The following is a 23,606-nucleotide window of genomic DNA, read 5'->3' on the forward strand; positions in this document are numbered from 1 at the left end:
AGATCAGCCTGTTTTACTTATCGTTTTATTCGTGCTTTGGTTTGGGGAAGTTGTTTCTTTACTGATCTTTTCCTGTCTTCTGTTATTAGACTTGAGATATGACTGCACTATGCTGTTGCTGGTGACTCCAGTTAATTCTACAAGACATGCTGTGTAAGTAAACAAACAACAACAGTTTGGTCTGCATTTCTTGAAAGATCACATCCCCCAAACTTAGTTTAGAGGGTCTACACTGTATATAGTGAAGTCTGCAAGTTTTCTAACAGCAAAATTTGTTTTGTTCCCAAATCATTTTGCACATCATTAGAATGAAAGTTATTGGCCATGTTTGCATAGCCCTTTTTAAAATGATGCTTTCATGGCATTATTGTGTGTCGGGTGGGGGTCAGGGCTATCCAGACTGACAATTGGGACATTGAATGTCACCTCTCTGGTGGGGAGGGAGCCTGAGATTGTGTAAATTGGAGTCTGTTTTATACCAAATGCAGAAAAAAATGTTTTAAGAAAGCAATTAAGTTCATGTTCCAAAAAATATGATTGTTTGCTCGCAGGACACCAGGAGAGATGAGTCCTCCGTCACAGATGGTGTGGTCAGTGAAGATGGTCGCCTGCAGGTTCAAGCTCATTCCATCTCCAACCCACATCCACTGCCACTGTACTTAAGGGAAATTAAAGACCTTCTTCTGCACTTACATTTGGATCACCTCGATCCATGACAGTCATTCGGGCAGTAATGCCTGGACTGGAAACAAGCCATCCTTAAAACATTACAACATTCCAGCTCCTGTGTTGGAATGAACAACAAATGTGCTGTTTAAATCAGAGACTGCACTTGTGACAGAACAATAAATATTTTATTTTGATTATATAAGTAATGTAAGTACAAAACAAACTTGTGGTAGGCCTAAACTTCTTTTCAGAATAATTACATCTGAGACTTTGTTTCATTGTAAGATTATAACAGTGATGGCAATATAATTGTTTGTTGTTCAGCAGAACAGTGTCCAGTATGTTGGCTGTTATACTTTGTTGTGTTTGAAAATAAAAGTTGGTCTGATTTTAACATCATTACAAAAAGTGTTGTTAATTATTTTTAATCATATTCAGGTTACCACAAATAGTTTTTTCATTTAGTTGAACTTGAAATGTTTGTCAGTAGGTAAACAATTAAAATTGTACAGTCAGAAATATCAAGTTATTCTTAATACTGCAGACTTGCAATGTGTAAGTTGTCCTAACAGTCATCTTAAGTGAGCTTTACTTAGTTTTTTTGAGGCAACGAGTTTCCTCAATTTTTTTCGAGTTCTGGGAACTAACAAGGCTGTACAGTGTACTCAAAATGAGCCAGGTACAGCGTGTGGTGGTGGTGCACATGCATAGACCATGGTGTGGTGGCAGGTTGAAAGGTTGTGGTGGTGGATGCATGACTTGTCTTAGCAGTAAAAATCCATCTGCAACTGAACTTGTCTCTCAAGAGTGACTTATAATTTAGTGTGATGTTCAGAAGCTGGCCTCTCAGATGACTCCATCATATCCAGAATTCTTTTCTTCATCTGTATGTCCACCTCTGCAACATTACGCAAATGTGTTTCAGTTGAAAGTCTTCTTTTAAGTCTGTCCTGTCTGTAGCCCTTGAGTTTTGCCTTGACAAAAGGTAGAATAATGAAAAACAAATGAACCACAATAAATGTTAAAAATAAATGAGTGGTGGAATGCCAAGATGAATATTTCCTTAAGTGCTCGACTTAAATATTTTAGGTTAAGTGTTGTCTTTTCCTATACTTTTAAGTGTACAAGATTGTTGAGGTAGGGATTGAAGAGCAACACAGTTACACTGCAGATTGAGATGAATATAAATGTGTGATTATGATAAGTTGGTATAGGTTAAGCTACACAGTAGTTAAAGAAATGAAGGCGAGCTGTATGATTACTAGGTGAAAGCTAAAGGAAACGCGCGTATGCGTCTCCCGGTCCCCCAAGCGAAGGGCCGTGGCAAATGAGTTCGTGAGGGATTCGAACTGGCGGCCCTCTGTACCAGAGACTTCCGCCACATGTCATACGCCAAGCGGCCGGCCGAGAGATCCATTGAAAAAAAGGCCATTTATCTTTTCTTTCCTTTTCCCATTTAGCGTTTTTTCTCATCGTTTTTACAAAGTACACATTAAGCTTCTTCTGCAATATTCTTACACACTAATTACACATGCAAACCTACACTGTACAATGGAATATTGGGTTTCATTTTAAATATTAAATAGGCTCAACTCAATTTTTAACTATTTCTTATTAGAACTCCATTTAAATAACTTACCAGTACTTTTTATGCAAAAATGCTGACAAACTCCATTTATTTCACTTGTCTTAACTTACAAAAACTAACTAAGCTGCAAGTTTTGCTTCACAGGGCGGAAGGATGAAAGATGTGTTTTGAAAATGCCACGTCACTACCGTCCTCCTCCCTCTCCGATCAGTCCGCATGTTCACGGTGCCAGCATTTGTTATGGAATATGTTGAGCAAACCTGGAGAAGCCTCAGCTCAACATATTATTGTCATTGCTGTGGATCTTTAGCTGATACACTGACTTGGTGAGTAAATGTTTACTCTTATTCAAACTGATTTTGTGGCTTCTCTTAGTTTAGCACCAGGATTATAATCTTGCTAGCTAGTTAGTGTTAGCCTAGCGTTGCTGCTGCCGCTGGGCTCATGTTACTTAAAAATTAACACCACAGCCTTAAAAACCTTACATAAAACTATGTCTGTGAAATTTTCTGTTGATTGTTTGAAATAAAAAAGTGAGATAAGAGCCCAGACAAAATTCTTCGGGAGGTATAGCCGTTAGGGGTAGGGTGGGGTGTGGGGGGTATTTTCAATCCATAGCCATAACTAACTAACTAATTATATAGATAATGTTTAACCTGAGTAGCAAAAGAGTGCAGGGGGGTTGAAAACAATAAGCCAGGAGTTAGCTGTGCTTCTGGACTCTATCAAGCCTTGACCTCCCGGTCAGCTATTGCGCTGGTGGATAACAGAGCTCTCCGAAAACGTGGAAGCACTTTTGCAAATATGTGATATTTTTATAAATTAAGTAGATATTTGAGCATTACACAGCTACATTCTCGCCTGAAAATATCTTAAAAGGTTATTTTGTGACCCAGAAAGGGTAGTCTGGGGAAAAGGAGGAGGGTGGTCATTGGAGCCTGTGCATACTTGTAAACGCAGCAATGGCGGAGGAGCGCGGCTAAAAAACGTATTACTTTTTCTGGGTCACAAAATAAACTTTTAAGATATTTTCAGGCGAGAATGTAGCTGTGTAAAGTTCAAATATCTGCTCGATTTATCAAGACATCACATATTTGCAAAAATGCTCTGACGTTTTCGGAGACGTCCATTTTTTTTTTCATGCTTTGTGGCAGCTTTTGAACATCTGTGGCATCTATTAATGTCAAATCTAGCCTTTATTTAACAACATAAGCAATCTCTATGTTACAATAATTGCACAGCCATTAAGGATAAAATCAGTTTCTGAAAACTGTTCTGCTTTTTCTCCCTCTGCTTGCTTCTTACTGTCTTTGAGGCTCGGGATCAGCACTCCTGTTGTTGGACAGAAAGACATCAACTCAGTGGTAAGTATTTCGGTTTTCCAATATATTTGCAACTGTCAGTGACATTTATATTAATCAGGCTGAACTTTAATCATACTTTAGATCAGCCTGTTTTACTTATCGTTTTATTCGTGCTTTGGTTTGGGGAAGTTGTTTCTTTACTGATCTTTTCCTGTCTTCTGTTATTAGACTTGAGATATGACTGCACTATGCTGTTGCTGGTGACTCCAGTTAATTCTACAAGACATGCTGTGTAAGTAAACAAACAACAACAGTTTGGTCTGCATTTCTTGAAAGATCACATCCCCCAAACTTAGTTTAGAGGGTCTACACTGTATATAGTGAAGTCTGCAAGTTTTCTAACAGCAAAATTTGTTTTGTTCCCAAATCATTTTGCACATCATTAGAATGAAAGTTATTGGCCATGTTTGCATAGCCCTTTTTAAAATGATGCTTTCATGGCATTATTGTGTGTCGGGTGGGGGTCAGGGCTATCCAGACTGACAATTGGGACATTGAATGTCACCTCTCTGGTGGGGAGGGAGCCTGAGATTGTGTAAATTGGAGTCTGTTTTATACCAAATGCAGAAAAAAATGTTTTAAGAAAGCAATTAAGTTCATGTTCCAAAAAATATGATTGTTTGCTCGCAGGACACCAGGAGAGATGAGTCCTCCGTCACAGATGGTGTGGTCAGTGAAGATGGTCGCCTGCATCTCCAACCCACATCCACTGCCACTGTACTTAAGGGAAATTAAAGACCTTCTTCTGCACTTACATTTGGATCACCTCGATCCATGACAGTCATTCGGGCAGTAATGCCTGGACTGGAAACAAGCCATCCTTAAAACATTACAACATTCCAGCTCCTGTGTTGGAATGAACAACAAATGTGCTGTTTAAATCAGAGACTGCACTTGTGACAGAACAATAAATATTTTATTTTGATTATATAAGTAATGTAAGTACAAAACAAACTTGTGGTAGGCCTAAACTTCTTTTCAGAATAATTACATCTGAGACTTTGTTTCATTGTAAGATTATAACAGTGATGGCAATATAATTGTTTGTTGTTCAGCAGAACAGTGTCCAGTATGTTGGCTGTTATACTTTGTTGTGTTTGAAAATAAAAGTTGGTCTGATTTTAACATCATTACAAAAAGTGTTGTTAATTATTTTTAATCATATTCAGGTTACCACAAATAGTTTTTTCATTTAGTTGAACTTGAAATGTTTGTCAGTAGGTAAACAATTAAAATTGTACAGTCAGAAATATCAAGTTATTCTTAATACTGCAGACTTGCAATGTGTAAGTTGTCCTAACAGTCATCTTAAGTGAGCTTTACTTAGTTTTTTTGAGGCAACGAGTTTCCTCAATTTTTTTCGAGTTCTGGGAACTAACAAGGCTGTACAGTGTACTCAAAATGAGCCAGGTACAGCGTGTGGTGGTGGTGCACATGCATAGACCATGGTGTGGTGGCAGGTTGAAAGGTTGTGGTGGTGGATGCATGACTTGTCTTAGCAGTAAAAATCCATCTGCAACTGAACTTGTCTCTCAAGAGTGACTTATAATTTAGTGTGATGTTCAGAAGCTGGCCTCTCAGATGACTCCATCATATCCAGAATTCTTTTCTTCATCTGTATGTCCACCTCTGCAACATTACGCAAATGTGTTTCAGTTGAAAGTCTTCTTTTAAGTCTGTCCTGTCTGTAGCCCTTGAGTTTTGCCTTGACAAAAGGTAGAATAATGAAAAACAAATGAACCACAATAAATGTTAAAAATAAATGAGTGGTGGAATGCCAAGATGAATATTTCCTTAAGTGCTCGACTTAAATATTTTAGGTTAAGTGTTGTCTTTTCCTATACTTTTAAGTGTACAAGATTGTTGAGGTAGGGATTGAAGAGCAACACAGTTACACTGCAGATTGAGATGAATATAAATGTGTGATTATGATGAGTTGGTATAGGTTAAGCTACACAGTAGTTAAAGAAATGAAGGCGAGCTGTATGATTACTAGGTGAAAGCTAAAGGAAACGCGCGTATGCGTCTCCCGGTCCCCCAAGCGAGGGGCCGTGGCAAATGAGTTCGTGAGGGATTCGAACTGGCGGCCCTCTGTACCAGAGACTTCCGCCACATGTCATACGCCAAGCGGCCGGCCGAGAGATCCATTGAAAAAAAGGCCATTTATCTTTTCTTTCCTTTTCCCATTTAGCGTTTTTTCTCATCGTTTTTACAAAGTACACATTAAGCTTCTTCTGCAATATTCTTACACACTAATTACACATGCAAACCTACACTGTACCATGGAATATTGGGTTTCATTTTAAATATTAAATAGGCTCAACTCAATTTTTAACTATTTCTTATTAGAACTACATTTAAATAACTTACCAGTACTTTTTATGCAAAAATGCTGACAAACTCCATTTATTTCACTTGTCTTAACTTACAAAAACTAACTAAGCTGCAAGTTTTGCTTCACAGGGCGGAAGGATGAAAGATGTGTTTTGAAAATGCCACGTCACTACCGTCCTCCTCCCTCTCCGATCAGTCCGCATGTTCACGGTGCCAGCATTTGTTATGGAATATGTTGAGCAAACCTGGAGAAGCCTCAGCTCAACATATTATTGTCATTGCTGTGGATCTTTAGCTGATACACTGACTTGGTGAGTAAATGTTTACTCTTATTCAAACTGATTTTGTGGCTTCTCTTAGTTTAGCACCAGGATTATAATCTTGCTAGCTAGTTAGTGTTAGCCTAGCGTTGCTGCTGCCGCTGGGCTCATGTTACTTAAAAATTAACACCACAGCCTTAAAAACCTTACATAAAACTATGTCTGTGAAATTTTCTGTTGATTGTTTGAAATAAAAAAGTGAGATAAGAGCCCAGACAAAATTCTTCGGGAGGTAAACTGACAGCATTTATAGAATGACTATTAAAAGTCAGCGAGTGTCAATAATGTGGTTATGTTAGTAATACACCGAGTGCTAATATAATATAACAGCTTTAAGATGCATTTGTAGATATTATTATGTGTTTTACCGTCTTTATGGTGCTAGCTTAAAGTTACGGTGTAAACGTTAGCTTATATTGGAGTAAAGCTGTTACTGTTTAAACGATGTTAGCACAGAAATATTAGCTTCTGTCATGACGGATTAAGTTACTAGTTAGTAAAGTTTCCAGTAAAGTGTTTAATCGCAGCCACAGATTGACAGCAAATATCTCGATTAGCTTCAGTGCATCTGTAATAAATATGTGCAAGTTTCAGTGCTTCGTTTAAACTGTATGATACTTATACTGACCCAGGGTCAGTGTAAAATACAATCCTAGCTGGGTGAACAAAGCCTGGCTCCTTTAATCCTGCATGACAAACCTCAGGATGCAGGTTATTATTACTCTTTCCTGCTGGCACACCTGTCACACCTGAGAGTCAGCTAGAAACGTACAGTGACGTGGACATCATGCAAAGACTGCCAGACTCTGTAATACTGTAAATGATCAGTGACTCAGGTTAACACTAAACTTTAAACAGTCCCTCTGTGTCTCTGTGTGCTGAACATTTAGGATTGAGTCAGGCTGCATTGACTTTATTTTTTGGGACTTTAATGTGTTAAAAGCAGGTTGAAGACGGCTCAGAAACATTTGAAGATTAAAATTTAGCATTATGGCTGCTGGTGGTTTGTAAAGCCTCTACTCAGCTGTAGTTTTGTTACTAATTTATGTTTGTTGTTGTTTAACACAGATTTCAGAAGAGCAAATATGCTTAATAGTTTAACTAGATTTCATTTGTCAGTGTGGGACTGCTGAGTCACCTGAAGAACTCATGTCCTTCATTCTCCACATGATGTTCATTTACAGAAATGTTTCACAGGAACTGATTCCTCCCAAAAGGGTGAACTAGTGTGTTTCCATAGATTATCTCTGTATGAATGTACTTCTTAAATGAAGGCAAGTGTTTGTCCTTTTTTGTTCTTCAGTTACAGTACGTGATATCAAGGGCAGGCGGTCAACACTGGGGGAAGACAAGAAGCAGACGTACTTCCAAGAGGGAGCTGCAGTGAGGACACAGCCAGGTCACTGAGGTCAGAGGTCAGAATCTGAAACAGCTCGTGTTTATATTTTAGTTTGATTTATAAAAAATCAAAATGTATTTATGAAGAAACCTTTAAATAATAGTCATAATTATGATTATTATAAGAAATATCCAACATTTAAGTGGATTTTCTGTTACACATATTGTGTTAGCCCTGCAATAAACTGGCAGCCTGTCCTGTCTTTGTCCTGTATCAGCTGGGATAGGCTTCATCCTCCCGCAACCCTGAATTGGATACATTGTATTCCAATTATGTAATCTGATCATTTACAAACTCAAGGTATCTAATCAAAATGTAAGTAATAATTATAAAATGGGAAAGCAGAAATAAGTGTGACATAAATGTAAATGTGTTAGCTGACATAGAGGACAGCTACATGCAGTCTGAAAAACCTTTGTTGTCAAGTTTGCAGGTCTATCAGCACGAGACATTCTTACATAGAAGAGACTGTTAAAGTCTCTAACTCAGTGAAGCATTATTGGTCCAGTCTGTTTGGATAAATATAGTAAGTTGATGTACGTCCATTTATTGACACATTTTCTTAAGTGCTTATCCAGTTCAGGATCACAGTGGAGCTGCAGCTGGATATGTTCACTAAATAAACCTTACAAACGTTAACAATAAACCTGCATCCCTGTATGTTGTTGTCCACAGGATGAGAAAATCAAACTGGAACACTGTGGAACATGTTAATAAATGTTTGTGTTTATCCCTGTGTCTTTCACAGGAGGCGCTGGACGGTTTCCCTAATAGTTCCTGGTGAATCAAAGCAGAACCATAAAGGTTGCTGGATTGCATGATGGCCTTACCCCTGAGCAGTCATCCTGTTAAAGGAGGAACCAGTTAGAAGCTGTTTTCCAAGTAGCTGAGCAGATTTCATCTCAAGTAAGCGATTAACTGTTTGTTCATCTGTTCTGCCACTTAAAGAGCATTTAAGGACGTCTTTTGAGTGTCCAGTTGAATTAATTCTACTGGCTCTCATGGTCATTTGTTGTTATAGACATATTTTTCATGTTCATCCAGCTATATAGTAAATTCTATCTATTTAGTAATATCCGTCAGCTATAAAATGTAATATAAATATAAAAAATATCTAAATATCTCCTGCCCTTTATATTTTAATGATGTAAGTCTGTTATCGTGTTACATTAGCATTCCTCACATATCAATGAGATGCTGTACAGTACAATCCTACTGACACAGCAGAGGGATAACGACGGCTATTCAACATCGTTACACGACACATTCGAGCTGCATGACACAGACAAAGTGACTAAATCATCTTTTTTGTGGTTTATTGTCTTCAAACCAGCAGACAAAGCTGATGGCAGAAGATGTCGGAGAAGAACTTCAGGCCGTGTACTCTATAGGTATTTTTTTCTTGTTATCAAAAGACATTTGGAGTGACGGCTTCTACAACTGGTTGTGCTAAAGTAAAGCTTACAGTCTAAGAAATCACAGTGTTGATATTCAGCACAAAGAGAAAAGCTCACTTGTTTGAATTTATTTACAATCATAGTTTTATAAATCCTGACTGTAAACATCTTCTACAGCTTTGATATTGTTTGACACTAGATATCAGGTTTCATTTAAAGGTTTCTGTGTCCCAATGAGCCATTTACACTGACCAGTGTTTGCATTTAACTGGAACACATTCATTATTTAGTTCCAACATTTCTAAGAGAAATAACTGAATGTAAAAAAATGGCAGCACTCAGGCCAGGTTTATAGAGATATATGCATGCATTATGAAATTTATGTATCCCAGATAATTGTTATTCATCTAGTCATGGCAGACCCACCCCTTCCTCCCAAGTTAACTGCAACCCAAAAGAACTAGTGGGGCTATTTACACACTCACAACCAGTGTGGGGTAAAAAGAGCCACCAAAAAGCTGTCAGCCACAGATGTGCTAGAAGAGTTAGAAACTCTACTTATGGAGAAACTTTCTAAGTCTAACAGGGGACAGGTACTCCTGCCCAAATAACATGATATAACCCCACATACAGCCCAGCCATAAAATGAACCAAGTCATTTAGTTAAAGACAGCATGGGACCAAATGCATGTAACCAGCCTGCACCAACCTGGCATTTCTTCCTCCTGAATTAAAGGAATGAATGGATGAAAGTTAAATGACTACAAACCTAAAGCCACTAGTTCCCACACTGGAGTTCCCTGACACTGTGTGTTAACCGTATTTAGCTTGTATCAACAGTTGTAACAGGCTAAGCCACCTGAGACACTGCATTGAATGATTGTTCCTGTCTTAAAGATTTCAGCTGACTGGTTTCAGCTCAGATGTTCTGCTTTTTCCTTTCAGTAGATCAAAGCAGCTCGTGCTCCTTCTGCTTCTATTTTAATGAGAAGAAGAAGAAGAAGAAGAAGAAGACTGCTTCAGCGAGGTGGCGTTCATGGTCTCAATGAACAGTCATGGTCACACACTGCATGTGGTTTTAAAAGCAACATGTCTGTTCACCACAACAATGGAGATGTGTAATATTAGTGCAGCTACGGTTTGTTCTTGAACATCAGTTCTGTTTTCTACTTTGATCACTTAGACCAAAAAAGTGTTGTTTTCAGATTCTTTCTTTTAAATCTATAAAGCACCTGTTCATTTTTTATTACAATTAGTTTCACATAAATGTTAGTGTTTCCTTTATGATCTTTTAATGCTTACACTACACTGTACATGTCTACATTAGAGACATTTCTGTTACCTGTTTCACAGAGTTGTGAAATGTTCTTTTATTTGATGCACAATATGAAGTTCATAATTTTCTTACAAATAAAACTATAATGACAAACATGAACAGCTGTGCTTATTTCTGAGACATGATTTTGTTTTTTGAATGTGTTCATATTTAGACAGTGTGCATTTGTATGCTGAAACTGTAATGGTGAACCTGAGGTGATGGTCAACAGAAGGCAAATATATATCAATATAAAACAATATTGAAGTAACGTCTTTACCCTGTGCAGCGTGTGGACGCGCTGTGCACACAATCACCTTATTTACTGTAGTAAACGTGCGCCGCTAGCTCACGTGACTGACTGTCTCCATGGTTACATCGTATATTATTAGCTATGTAAACAGTTTCCAAAGATACCGCCATAGCTCTCTACAGCTGTAACACTTTCACACTTTGCAAATCATTTCACGTTTTTGATAGTTATGAAGACAGAATATGTTTTTAAGGTCATGCTAGGCGGTTGCTATGGTGGTTGCTGTGGACTTGGGTGGACCGCGTCCGATTCCTGTTATTAGCTGTCCGCCGTAGGAAGGCTGCGTTCCATTTACAAGTAGTGACAGTCTGCCGCAACTCGAACTCAAACCCCGCTTGTTCTTTAATTATAGGCCTTTTATAGCCGTTCATGACACGCACACACACACATAAAGCACTTTGCCTCACAATGACAGTGCAACTTTACCTAACCTAACCTTTAAAGTATCTGATATAGGATAGAAAAATGAAGCAACCAGAGATTTAATGATGAAGACTCTGGGTTCTGTAGTTCACGTTTTACAGTCCTGAATGACTCTTTGCATATAATTTATTGAAGAGGACTTTAGAATGCACTTTACATTTAGACTGTTGCTGTTTAATTTTTTACATTGTTGCCGTGTTATGTCATGCATAAGGTTCACCTGCTGGGGGTTTGATGGATCAGCTGGACAATACAGTCAAAGACAGACTTCATTCATCATATGCAAGAATCCTAGTTGGATTTTTGTTGTCACTCATATTTTTGAACCAAATATTGAAAACAATTCTGACAGACTGGATACCTGGTCATGTGTACATTACCTTGTACTCAAGCATCCCAGGACAGAGCCCTGCCCCACCATGAGCCTGGGTGGATACGTGGTTATAATTTAAAAGGACCGATACTGAATATGAATATTTCATGAAAGTTGAATTATAATACAAATTAGTAATAAGGGTTTCTCTGCGCCCTTATCTACCCCATACTCAAAGAGCTGCGGGCAGAGAGGGTGACAGGAGAGGATGGCACTGAAGAGAAGATGCTCGGTTTCTGGAGTCTCCTGGTCCTGTCAGTATTAGTAGGATGCATCTGCTGTGTCGTCTCGTGGATGCTCACCTACCTTGACTCGTTCCAGCCTGGTATGGATTTCCCAACACTGCGGACAGTGGCCCACGTCAGAGACGTTTAATATTGATTACATATGTCTGAATTGCTAACCCTAACCCTAGCTCAACAGACCACAATGCCCTGTCAGTATTATTACATGCTGTGAACATAAGTAGCTTTGATCACAGTTTATGTTGTAAAAGAGAAGGAATGTTGAAAAAAGATCAACATTGTGATATTATTTCTTCCAAACTGACCAGAAACATGCTTGTCAGACTCTCACAGCAAAGGATCAGACTCACTGTGCATGACGGCTCGGGCCAATGATGTCTGTTAGATTGTCAGTTGTTTAGTGTGCTTCTGTACAGTTAGGGTCACCGTCTCTATTTCAGAATAATTAATATGCGGAAAACACTAAAAGTTGATTGCCTTCCAATATTCTAGCATAATTAAAAAAATTAGACTTTGTAAGTACATATTGTTACAGTCCTAATTCCAATATGATTCCTCATAACTCCTGCTTTGAAATACTGAACTTTAAAATTTACCTGATGAAAGATAATTTACAATGGCACTCTGTCAGGATCATTCTGACTATAAGATCACTGTATTAATCTGAATCCTTCTGAAATGTGCTGTGAATGAATGCTGATGCAACTCACTGTGGGAAAGCTGTTAATAAAATGAATCTGTGACACATGCAACACATTCACAGAGGAAGAGGACACAAAGGGAGGACACGCAGAGGCTGTGTTAAAGTCAGAAATCCAAATCTTTAGTCAAAAACAGGCGGCGGTTACAAACAGGAAGACAAGCAGTCCATCAAACAGTCTACAGGGTCAAACATACAGAGAATTCAAACAGCAGTAAAAAATAACTGGACTCTGAAAAACTTAAAGCAATGTGTGACGCAATAAAAGTATATTCACTGTATTATCATCAATTACAAAAGAGAAAAAGAGAAAAGGAGAAAAACGATGATTTCTAAGAAAATAAACCTTGATGGAAACATACAGAATGTAAACTGTGTGAGTTTGGTGAACTTTGTTAGTAACAAATGAGGAAAAAAAAGAGAGAGACAAAAACTCAGTATTCATTAATAATTAGAAAACATCGAAACATTCTGGTCGTGGATTTTTACAGTCTTAGTTCCGCTCGCTGTCATCATTATAATCATCGTGATCAATGGCGAGGTCCTGAGGTGGGCGGGGCTGTCTCTGATGATGTCACCATGAAGGAACAGCATCTGGCACGTGTTGCTGAAACATCCCAGTACACTGGTGGAGTTTCCTCTCCAGCTGTTTGACACTTCAACATTAAGGGGAAGAAGAAGAAACAGTGTTAGGTCAGGTGACCACATGGTTTCTAAAATAACTGACAGGAAGTAACCAGGCCATTGGAGATGGATGGCATGTGTTTAGAGTTACTGTAGTTGGGTAACTCTACTTACCAAAAGCAGAAGCACACAGATGACAGATCAGATGCTGAATGTTGCAGGAACATGCTCACGTGTGGTGATCATCCAGTGCTGCTCCGGCAGGTTACACAGTCCAAGACTGATATGCTGCCCATCTGAGAGTTTGAAAACACACATGCAAAGATTTATTTTGTATTACAGTCAAAGTTGGATGTTCATTTTTGTCCTTTAAAAATGTTTGTGTATTTGAAAGCACTAACATTTAAGGATGACTTGGATCGTCTCCTTTAAAGGGGAGACAAGTGTATCCACTGATCTACGTCACTTTACCTGGATGATGACTCCTCTCTCCCTCACTCAGAAACACTCCTAATATAACCAAGCAAATATATAATAGTCAAGATTTACTTCCATCATTACAAAAACAGCAAAAACATCTCCCTTTGATTCTATTTCTCCATTCCTGCTGAACATCAGGCAAGAAATATCTCAGTAAATCACAGTAAAATGTAAAGCACATATTTTCTCTGCTTTGTCTAAACTCTGCAGAGCCTCTGTCAAGAAAAACATATCTGTAAGCATAAAACAAATATACATTTCATAACACTGCACTGGACAAACCTCGGTCAGTTGATTTCCTCTGTGTAGTGCAGACGAGCATCAGTCAGCAAGTCGAGATGGTGAGATGGACTGGTGTCCTTTGTGACTCTGCTGGGTTTTCTGAGGAAACACCACCGTCTCTCCACACCGTCACCATCTGTGAGCACAAACTGCCGCTCTGCCAGCATGTAGGAAATCACATATCACACACACAGGGGTGAAGAACCATTAGAGCTCAACTTTGAATACTTTAGATCTAAACAGATCAAACTAGCTCTTAGTTTCAACAATCAGTGAACAGACAAACAATGATACTGATTCTGTATGAATACAATACGGTATTTTCAATTCAGGTGTCAAATTAATTTATTAAAACTAATACAGATATATGTATATATATATATTTTGATAAATTAGTTTGCTAAATTATAAGAATACATTTTTTAATTTTTTTCATTTAACAATTGCAACTGAAAGAAATTAAATATTGAACAAAAATATATTGTCACATTCTGAGCATGCTCAGCACGCTGACAGACTTGAAGTTGCTACAGATTTTAAGAAGTGATCATTTTATTTTTCATCTGTTTAATCAAACATTTGATGCCTCAGCTGTCTCAGTCCTATAGCGTTCTGCAACTACAACTAACCTGAGGCTTGGATTTGGCTGCAGGTGCCCCTGTACATCCTTCTCAGCAGCACACATGTGGGTACCATTTAATCACACTTCTTCCTGAGCTTTGCTTCATCACAAGACCAAAGGTGGCATCCCGTGTCACGGTCTTATCATCATCCAGAAGAAACATTTGAAGAAACATCATGGAGAAGAAACATTTACACGCCTCCTGGTTTTGTTTTCTGATCCTGCAAAAAGACTGAGGACAACAAAGCCCAGAGAACACGAGATACACAACATCCAACATTCAGACTCAACAGCCTCCATAAATGAAGAGCACCAGGTTGGTTCAGTTATAGTAGATATAAGCATACTTCACATTACTGGGTATGAATAATAATGAGGAGGTAAACTTTGAAGATGCAGAGCATGATGTCCCATCATCAGACTGTAAACAAACATCCACCAGGCTTCTTTGCTGTCAGAGGTGATGATTCTCCCATCAGGGATCAGTAGAGTGTATTAACCTGTGGTATAAGCAGCAGTCACTGAAATATTACTGTTTCAGATAAGAAATCTAGCACATAAAAGCCAGGGTGGGAGGGATCTCTGCAAACTGACTTACCTCTGCAAGTGTGAAGCTCAACAAAAATCTGACTCTCCAGTCACAGACAAACAAAAAACTCCAGCTGGGAGATAGAAAACGCTGTCTGGGTCTTGCTGGATGTTGCTGGTCAGAGTCCACACATTAGCAGAGTGCTTCTTGGTCCCACTGACCCATGTGGACAGCGACTGTGGAGAACTGTTCTGGAAAATGGAAAAGAGAATTAAAATAACAAAAAGCCAAACAGGATTTCCACAAAGACTCTCTTGGAATCAGCAATAAAAAACACTGGTTCATATTTCAATTAAATATGAACAGGTTCCTTAAATGCACGCAGTTCAGATCTGATTTCATTTAATTTCCTTCACACAGCACATTTGTCCAGGCTGACAGGTAAACATAGAATTAATCTCAGGTAACATGACTCATAGTAGAGATTCAGTAAGAAAGATTGTCAGCTCTAATATTATTACCACACAATCCAAGGACACACCAACAGCTCAGATTTCTAGAACTATTTAAACAAATGTCTTCTGAATATTCAATTCAGGTTCACAGTGGGAGGGTGGGGGGTGTCGTGGAATTTTTTAAATTTAAAGTCTGCAACACAGAAAGAGCTGTGATCAAGCTATTTATTACTGCGCACAGGAGAGCCAACACACATCAAACATCACAGTTCAGTCATGTCAGCGCTGCCACAGAAGTGGTGCTCCTACTCCTTTATGCATTCCAAGGAAGTTACAAACTGATCCTACCACACTTCACGTGTCTCGTTATGAAACCTAACGGATCAATGGTTACGCTGTTTTGTGCCCTTGGCCTTATCAGCACCTGTAAAGGGATTTGTTTTCTCAAACTGCTGAAGTAAGTTCATCTAGTTTTAGAAACTTTCACTGAACAGTCTATAACAGTGTCACTAAGCATATGCATAAGCACTTAAAAACTTTAAATGAGAATAACAGAAAATTTCTATTACAGAGGCTAGAGCCTGTCCCAGTAGTCATAGGTAGAGCACACCTGGACAGGTCACCAGTCTGTCAGAGGACTAACACAGAGACAGACATCAGAGTAACAAATCTATTTAAAATGAATGTAAGTTTGCTGCAGCTGTATGTATGAACATGTGTTTCTGTGCTCACAGTCCACCTCTGAGGAACCTGCAGTTCATTTTAAGTCTACTTTAAACAGACCTCACAAAAGGCTGATGTGGCTGGATCAGTACTCTGATTTAAGTACGATACCTTTGGCCAGGGATTAATCTGGTGCATCGCTTCACTGCAGTCTTATGTATTTTCCCCACACCTGAATTTAAAAAAATACCGATATATACAAATAACAGCTTCAGCTGATGCAGCCTGACTCAATCCTAAATGTTCAGCACACAGAGACACAGAGGGACTGTTTAAAGTTTAGTGTTAACCTGAGTCACTGATCATTTACAGTATTACAGAGTCTGGCAGTCTTTGCATGATGTCCACGTCACTGTACGTTTCTAGCTGACTCTCAGGTGTGACAGGTGTGCCAGCAGGAAAGAGTAATAATAACCTGCATCCTGAGGTTTGTCATGCAGGATTAAAGGAGCCAGGCTTTGTTCACACAGCTAGGATTGTATTTTACACTGACCCTGGGTCAGTATAAGTATCATACAGTTTAAACGAAGCACTGAAACTTGCACATATTTATTACAGATGCACTGAAGCTAATCGAGATGTTTGCTGTCAATCTGTGGCTGCGATTAAACACTTTACTGGAAACTTTACTAACTAGTAACTTAATCCGTCATGACAGAAGCTAATATTTCTGTGCTAACATCGTTTAAACAGTAACAGCTTTACTCCAATATAAGCTAACGTTTACACCGTAACTTTAAGCTAGCACCATAAAGACGGTAAAACACGTAATAATATCTACAAATGCATCTTAAAGCTGTTATAAAAGCACTCGGTGTATTACTAACATAACCACATTAACATTATTGACACTCGCTGACTTTTAATAGTCATTCTATAAATGCTGTCCGTTTAAATGGTCTTACCTGTAAACACTGCTGCATCCACCGGATTCCAGCCAGAGTGGATTCTGGAGTCTTCCCACGCTCCTGTTAGTGATCCTCCATCTGGATGGATGATAACAACCTTCTGAACAATCTAGCAGGAGATGGCCCATATCTATGGGACTGATTTGTGCTAATAACGCCCATTGTATGGACTGATAACAGCCGAAGCGGGTGAATAAAGTCACCCAGTCGCTAGCTGTGCCATTACCCAGCATACATCACTCCCTCCATAAATGCAATAAACGATACAAAAGTATCGTTCTACATGTTTTTCAGGTAGTTGTTTACATTATATAATTTGTTGTGTTCAGTATACGTCACTACAATGTGATTTCGGAAATATATAAATATACAGACAACAGGCTCTTCCGCGCAATCTCTTGTCGTCAATAAGCAACGTTAAGGGAGCAGCATAGCATTCAATGAGAGGACCCTGCACGTCGATAAGTGAAGCAGAGGGAGCCTGACCATGCGTCACACATTTGACGAGTTGGGAGTGAGAACGTGTTGATTAAACATCTCACACAGCCCCTCATCTGTGACCCTTAGCAAACCCACTGGATATCTACCTGTACATAAAGGAGATCAGATCAGTTCCATCTAGACCAGCTGTAACAGGAAAATGCTGCTTACACTTTGATGCATCACTTTCAGTTTGTCATATAAGACAATATATCAGATTGAGGCATTATTTTCCTGCAGTGAGTAAATCTACTTTGTACTTTACTCTTTTCTTTTAGGTAAAGGGTCTAAACAGTACTTGTACACTGTGGAAATCCCATAAGAACGTCTCCTGAACTCTGAAAAATAACAAAACAAAGACTAAAAGGAGGTCATGGGTGCTGATGATGATGATGAGGAGGAGGAGTAGCATGCATTTAAAAAGTGACTGATGTCCTAGAATACAACAGAACAGTGTCTCTACAAACTTATGAAAACATGACAGTCTTGCATTAGTTTGTATTCTTATGATTTCAAAAAACGAGGGAAAAATCTCCTTGAAATCCACAATTCCTTTTTGTTATTTCTTAGTGTGTGACGTATTTTATTGCCTTTATGATTGGTGCAAACAGTTTCCTGATTCATAATGGAAATAGATTTTAGACACAGGAGGAACACGCAGTGATCAGCAGGAGCAGCTTGGAGTCCAGTCTTCTTCACACTGAGGAGGGACATATATGCAGGAACAGTTGTCATAACTGTTACAACCACCAGATGGCGAAAGAGTCCCACTGCAACTTTAAGCCATGAAGGATGTGTCTCGATGTTTGCTTGTGATAAATCTGCTTTATGTGAGTCTTTTTCAGAAAGTAACAGTAATATGTCTGATTATATGTCTTTAATCAGTAAAGTCTCGCTTTGCTAGAAATAAATCAATAATAAAATTGTAAACATGCAGCTGTATGTTAGAAGTCAAAGGGTCCTTAAGTCTTCTGTAAATTGACGGGGATCAAATGAAGGACACAAGTATCTGTTCTTACTCTAATAAATGCTGCTTTAATATCCAACAGACTATTTTCCTTCCTCATCAGCAGTAAACAGCTCGACTGCGTCTGTGCATTTGTGTCCTCCATACTTGTTTACACAGACATCTCAGGCTTGATGCCACGATGCAGTGTAGAAACCTGACAACCCTCTGACTCATGTTCAAATGTTCAAGGACATTTCTCAGGATCATGTATGACCCCTTTTTGACATTTGGACTTTCATTAATAATATTTGTGTTTCTGAGTCATTTTTGTGGAGACTTCTGTCCAACGTAGTGTCCAAATGAAGCCTGAAGCTTTTCTTCACCCTCTTGTCAGATGGTCAGCAACAAAACTCTGTTCCAACCAATGTCTGATAAGAGATGAGACACAGCAGCTGAGCAAATGATCATTTCATGCTGGAGACATCCTCAGACAGAATTAAATACATACATAAACACAGCCTGGTGCCAATAACACAGCTAATGACACTGCTGTATCACTGGCTTTACTGATTAAAGACCATATCTGAAGGAAATCTTTGAACACAACAGAAAGTGACCTTTTAAACCTGCGACACTGATGCTGCATTCAAGGACCATTACAAACATCTGAAAGGACTTAAGAACATGAAGAAAATGTGACTTGTTTCTCTGTAATGAAGCTGTTTTAGTGAAGAAAGTTGAAAGGTCACAGAGCGACTGCTGAATCTTCTGCTCTAAACATGAACTCTGAACTTTGTGATGCTTCAGGAGGAAAACTGCTTCAGTTATTCTCTCAGATTAGTTTCATATTTTCTGCATCAGATTTGAGTGAGATCCTGGAATGAAGACAGAAGAAAAGACTTTGTTCAAAGTTTGATTTATAGTCAAACCTTCCAGTTTATTCACACAATAAAACATCAACACAATATATGAATTCATTCATTAAAATCACAGTTTTTCCTCATTTGTTTGATGATTTTGACAAAAACAAACACAAACACACACACATGGTCTGCCATACTCATGAAGAGAAATGTGGACATTTTTCAATACAAATATTCCAGAAACATTTAGAGGATAGAGAAGTTTACATTTTCATGTGGAGAAATATTTTAGTAAATCAAAATGATGATGAGCAGTGATAGCCTCCATAAACAGTCACAGGAAAGATCTCCTTTAAAAACTCAGAAACATCAAGAGAACAACTAGAAGATGTGGAGGTACCACCCATAATGTTTGACTGACAGCTGATCTCTGTGCAGAAATGATGGAGAGAAAATAAAATGAAACTAAAATACAGATTTAAACCCACAATATGAAAGACTTCAGTCTATTTCACTTTAATCAACTCAGCAGTGTCTCCATAATTATAGTAAAGCCTCAGTCCAGCATAGAGCGGCTGAGTGAATGTGGTCTGGACTCTGTGGAGGAGAGTCATGGTTTCAGAGACGCTGTAGAAGGACAAAATACCTGCTCTGTGATCCAGGTACACTCCTACTCTGGAGGAACGAGGACCTGAGACACGAGTTTGGATGTTGTTGTACCAAAATGTATAACTGTTGTTCAAAAAATCTAATGACCAAGATTTGTCATTAAGTCCAAATAAACATTCATTACCCCATCCTTTTCTGCTGATATTCTTGTATGCGACTGCTACTCGAACTCCTCTCCCTCTCCACTCCACCTCCCAGTAACAACGTCCAGTCAGACTCTCTCTACTCAGGACCTGAAACCTGTCAGTGAATCTGTCTGGATGATCAGAATAAGACTGTTGTTGATTCACTGCTGTTGCTTTTCTGTTCCCCTCTGATAATAACAGCTTTTTGTTTGCTGTGTTTGGATCCAGTGTGATTTCACATGAATATTTTAAGAATCCAGCTCTGGTCTTTGGCTCTGGTGGATCTGACAGTGAAACATCCACTTCAGTGACTGTCAGTGAGATGTTTGTCCATTCGTCTCTCAGAATGTCCTGTAGTTTATCTCTGACCTCTGACACAGCTGCTGTCACATCCTCAAAGTAGCTCAGAGGACGGATACTGATGCTGGATGAGTCTGTAGACTCACTGAGTGCTGACAGTGAGGGGTAGTTGTGTAGAAACTGGATGTGATCCTCTGTGTGTGAGAGCTGCTTCAGCTCAGCATCTTTCCTCTTCAGCTCAGTGATCTCCTGCTCCAGCTTCTCCTGAAGCTCTTTGACTCGACTCACTTCAGTTTCCTGCTGGGATCTGATCTGCTGCTTCACATCAGAGCTTCTTTTCTGGATGAGATGGATCAGCTCAGTGAAGATCTTCTCACTGTGCTCCACTGTTTGATCAGCAGACTGATTGATGGCCTCCACCTCCTGTTGAAGCAGCTTCACATCTTTCTCTCTGTCCTGGATTCTCTGCTGGATGTTTTGTCGACTCACCTCCAGCTCTCTCTGCCTCTCAGTCCTTTCTGCTGCAGCTGAGACTGTGTCGTGGCCTTTATGTTCATCCACAGAGCAGAGATAACAGATACTCTGCTGATCAGTACGACAGAACATCTTCATCACCTCATCATGACGAGAGCAGATGTTCTCCTGGAGCTTCTTGGAGGGCTCCACCAGCTTGTGTTTCTTGAATGTAGGTGAATCATAATGAGTCTGAAGGTGTTTCTCACAGTAAGATGCCAGACAGACTAAACAGGACTTGAAGGCTTTCATTTTTCTTCCAGTGCAGACATCACAGGCCACATCTTCAGGTCCAGCATAGCAGTGATCAGCAGGAGCAGCTTGGAGTCCAGTCTTCTTCAGCTCCTCCACTAAATCTGCTAACATGGTGTTTTTCACCAGGACAGGCCTCGCTGTGAAAGTCTGTCTGCACTGAGGGCAGCTGTAGATCTTCTTCTTTTCCTCTTCATCCCAGAAGCTTTTAATACAGTTCCTGCAGTAGCTGTGTCCACAGGGAATAGTCACCGGATCCTTCAGTAGATCCAAACAGACTGAACAGCAGATTTTTGTTTGATCCATTTGATTCATGTGCTGTGCCGTTTCACCGTCTCTCAGTGACTGTCAGACAGTTTTACTTCCTCTGAACAGAAACAACCTCTGTGCTCTGAAGGGAAACAGATCTCTGCTCTTTTTCACCTCCTACAGGAAATGAGGCTCACCAGCAACTGCATTTACACCATGTTGTTTAGACCCATCCTGATACAGACACATCTGTGAAGGGAGGCTCCAAGAACTCATAAAATGCCTATTTTATGAGTTCCAGGGTGTGTTCTGTTTCATTTACAGTATGTAGTAAAGAACTTTGACCTACCTAACCTTGTTAATTTTTAACTTTGCTTCTACAAAATGTCTTGTGTTAATGAGTTAATGAAAGCGTACTTCTTGATTGATTTAAGTTAAAAGGAAATCATTTTCTTTCAGCACATAGACACAGCATGGTGGTATAAGGACACTGACAAAATTGTGTAAAAAGCTGCATCTGGTCAGAAGGAAAAAACAAAAACACACAAACTTGGAAGCGTTAGCTGGATTGTACAAAATGACAATGCACAGATGCAAGGATAACATGGTTACACCCTTGTGGATTAAAGAGGTTTTATATTTTGTAACACAAGACAGGATAAGATCAATTTGTTTCACTAACTCTTCTAAATAAGGCATTTTGGTTCACTCCAAACTCCTCAGTAATCTCTGGACTCTGGTCACTGCTACAAAGTTTACACTCTCCTCCTACAAGCGTCTCTCTGGATTCAGTCATCGCTCTGCTCCTACCTGCCTGTCTTCCTGCCCGCCGTTCTCTCTGGAAAATCTGGAGCTCAGCACCAGGCAGGGGCAGATCTAGAGGGGTATTATGGGGTGGCATGTGCTACCCTAAAATGATCTCTTGCCACCCTAGTTTTGCATATGTAATACACGATACTTTACCACTACTGAATGTAGAGAAAGTTAGGATCTTAGGCTTATGGTCTCTAGGAATCAACTAAGGAGCGAATGACACACAGCTAAAAGAACAGTCAACATTTATTCAAAACAAAAACAAAAACAGTCATCCAACAGTTCACAACAGTTCCAATAGTCCATATTTGTCAGTCTGTGTATTCAGTTTTAGAGTTCAGAGTTCTTTTCAGTCTTTGCAGTTGAGGTGTGTGAGTGTGTGTGTATAGTGTTAATGTTAGTAGTACTACACGGGTAGTGTATTGTTCTGAGATCTCATAAGCTTATCTGTCAAGAAGTAACGCAGTTGTCACTTCTAAGTAGGCTGGAAATCTTTCCTGCATCGCAGCTGTGGATCCGGAACCCTGGCTCGCAACTTAAGACTCCAACAAAAAAACCAACCTGCACAGGGCAGTGAACATATTTTACATGAATATCATATAACAACTTAATCAACACTAGTGACCAAATGCCTCTCACTCTTTGTATATAACGACTTAATGCAATCAATAATAAAATTAATCAGAAAACCTTAAAACAATTTCCACATCGTACAAATTTAACTCAAATCTCATATTTTGTGAACAGCAGTCACATCAATCCAATGAATTGAGAGAATGTACATTACTGATGCACGAGGAAAGTGCAAAACGTGGTCGCAGTACTATTTAGCCAAAGACTGCTCATATTTATCATCTCATTACAATAAAGAAAACTTACCTACTAGCTTCCAAATAAATATTTCCGATTGGTTTAAAACATTCACAAGTGAAGAAATAAAAAGATAATACAGCACTTAAAAGGAACACATGAAATTTACATTATACTAAGCTAATGATTAGCTAACGATTAGCTTGCTATGCTAGCGCAGTTAGTCAACTCACCGGAAATGAACAAAAAACACAAAAACAGAGGTACATCGGCATCAACAAAAAGTGTCCGCATTTCCCAACAAGCGGAAAAGTAAAATCCAATTTGTGTCTTCACACATAACCTTTTTCTTGAACAAGGATTAAAGAAGAACTCGGTGAGTAGCTCCGACCAGTATACGTAGCCTTAGCGCTATTCTCCTTCTCTATAGATCTCAACTCAAGTTCACAAACACTAAACAATCTCATAGTGCCACCTACTGACATTCTTTGGTAACAGCAGTTCATTTTCATGAGGCAAA

At 39.1% G+C, this 23,606-nt stretch overlaps 1 protein-coding gene across 1 annotated transcript; it reads right to left on the minus strand.

Annotated features, from left to right (window-relative positions):
• Window positions 1–13,831: 13,831 nt before the first annotated feature.
• LOC148097552 (tripartite motif-containing protein 16-like) lies at window positions 13,832–21,520 on the minus strand. The gene is made up of 3 exons (XM_087832431.1): window positions 20,149–21,520; window positions 15,199–15,228; window positions 13,832–13,983 (listed from the first exon to the last, which is right to left on the minus strand). Exons 1-3 carry the CDS (start codon window positions 21,518–21,520, stop codon window positions 13,832–13,834), a joined length of 1,554 nt encoding a protein of 517 aa, XP_087688557.1.
• Window positions 21,521–23,606: the final 2,086 nt, after the last annotated feature.

The sequence above is a fragment of the Neolamprologus brichardi genome, chromosome 18, assembly GCF_056152115.1.
Source record: "Neolamprologus brichardi isolate AB-2024 chromosome 18, ASM5615211v1, whole genome shotgun sequence".
Lineage (NCBI taxonomy): Eukaryota > Metazoa > Chordata > Actinopteri > Cichliformes > Cichlidae > Neolamprologus > Neolamprologus brichardi.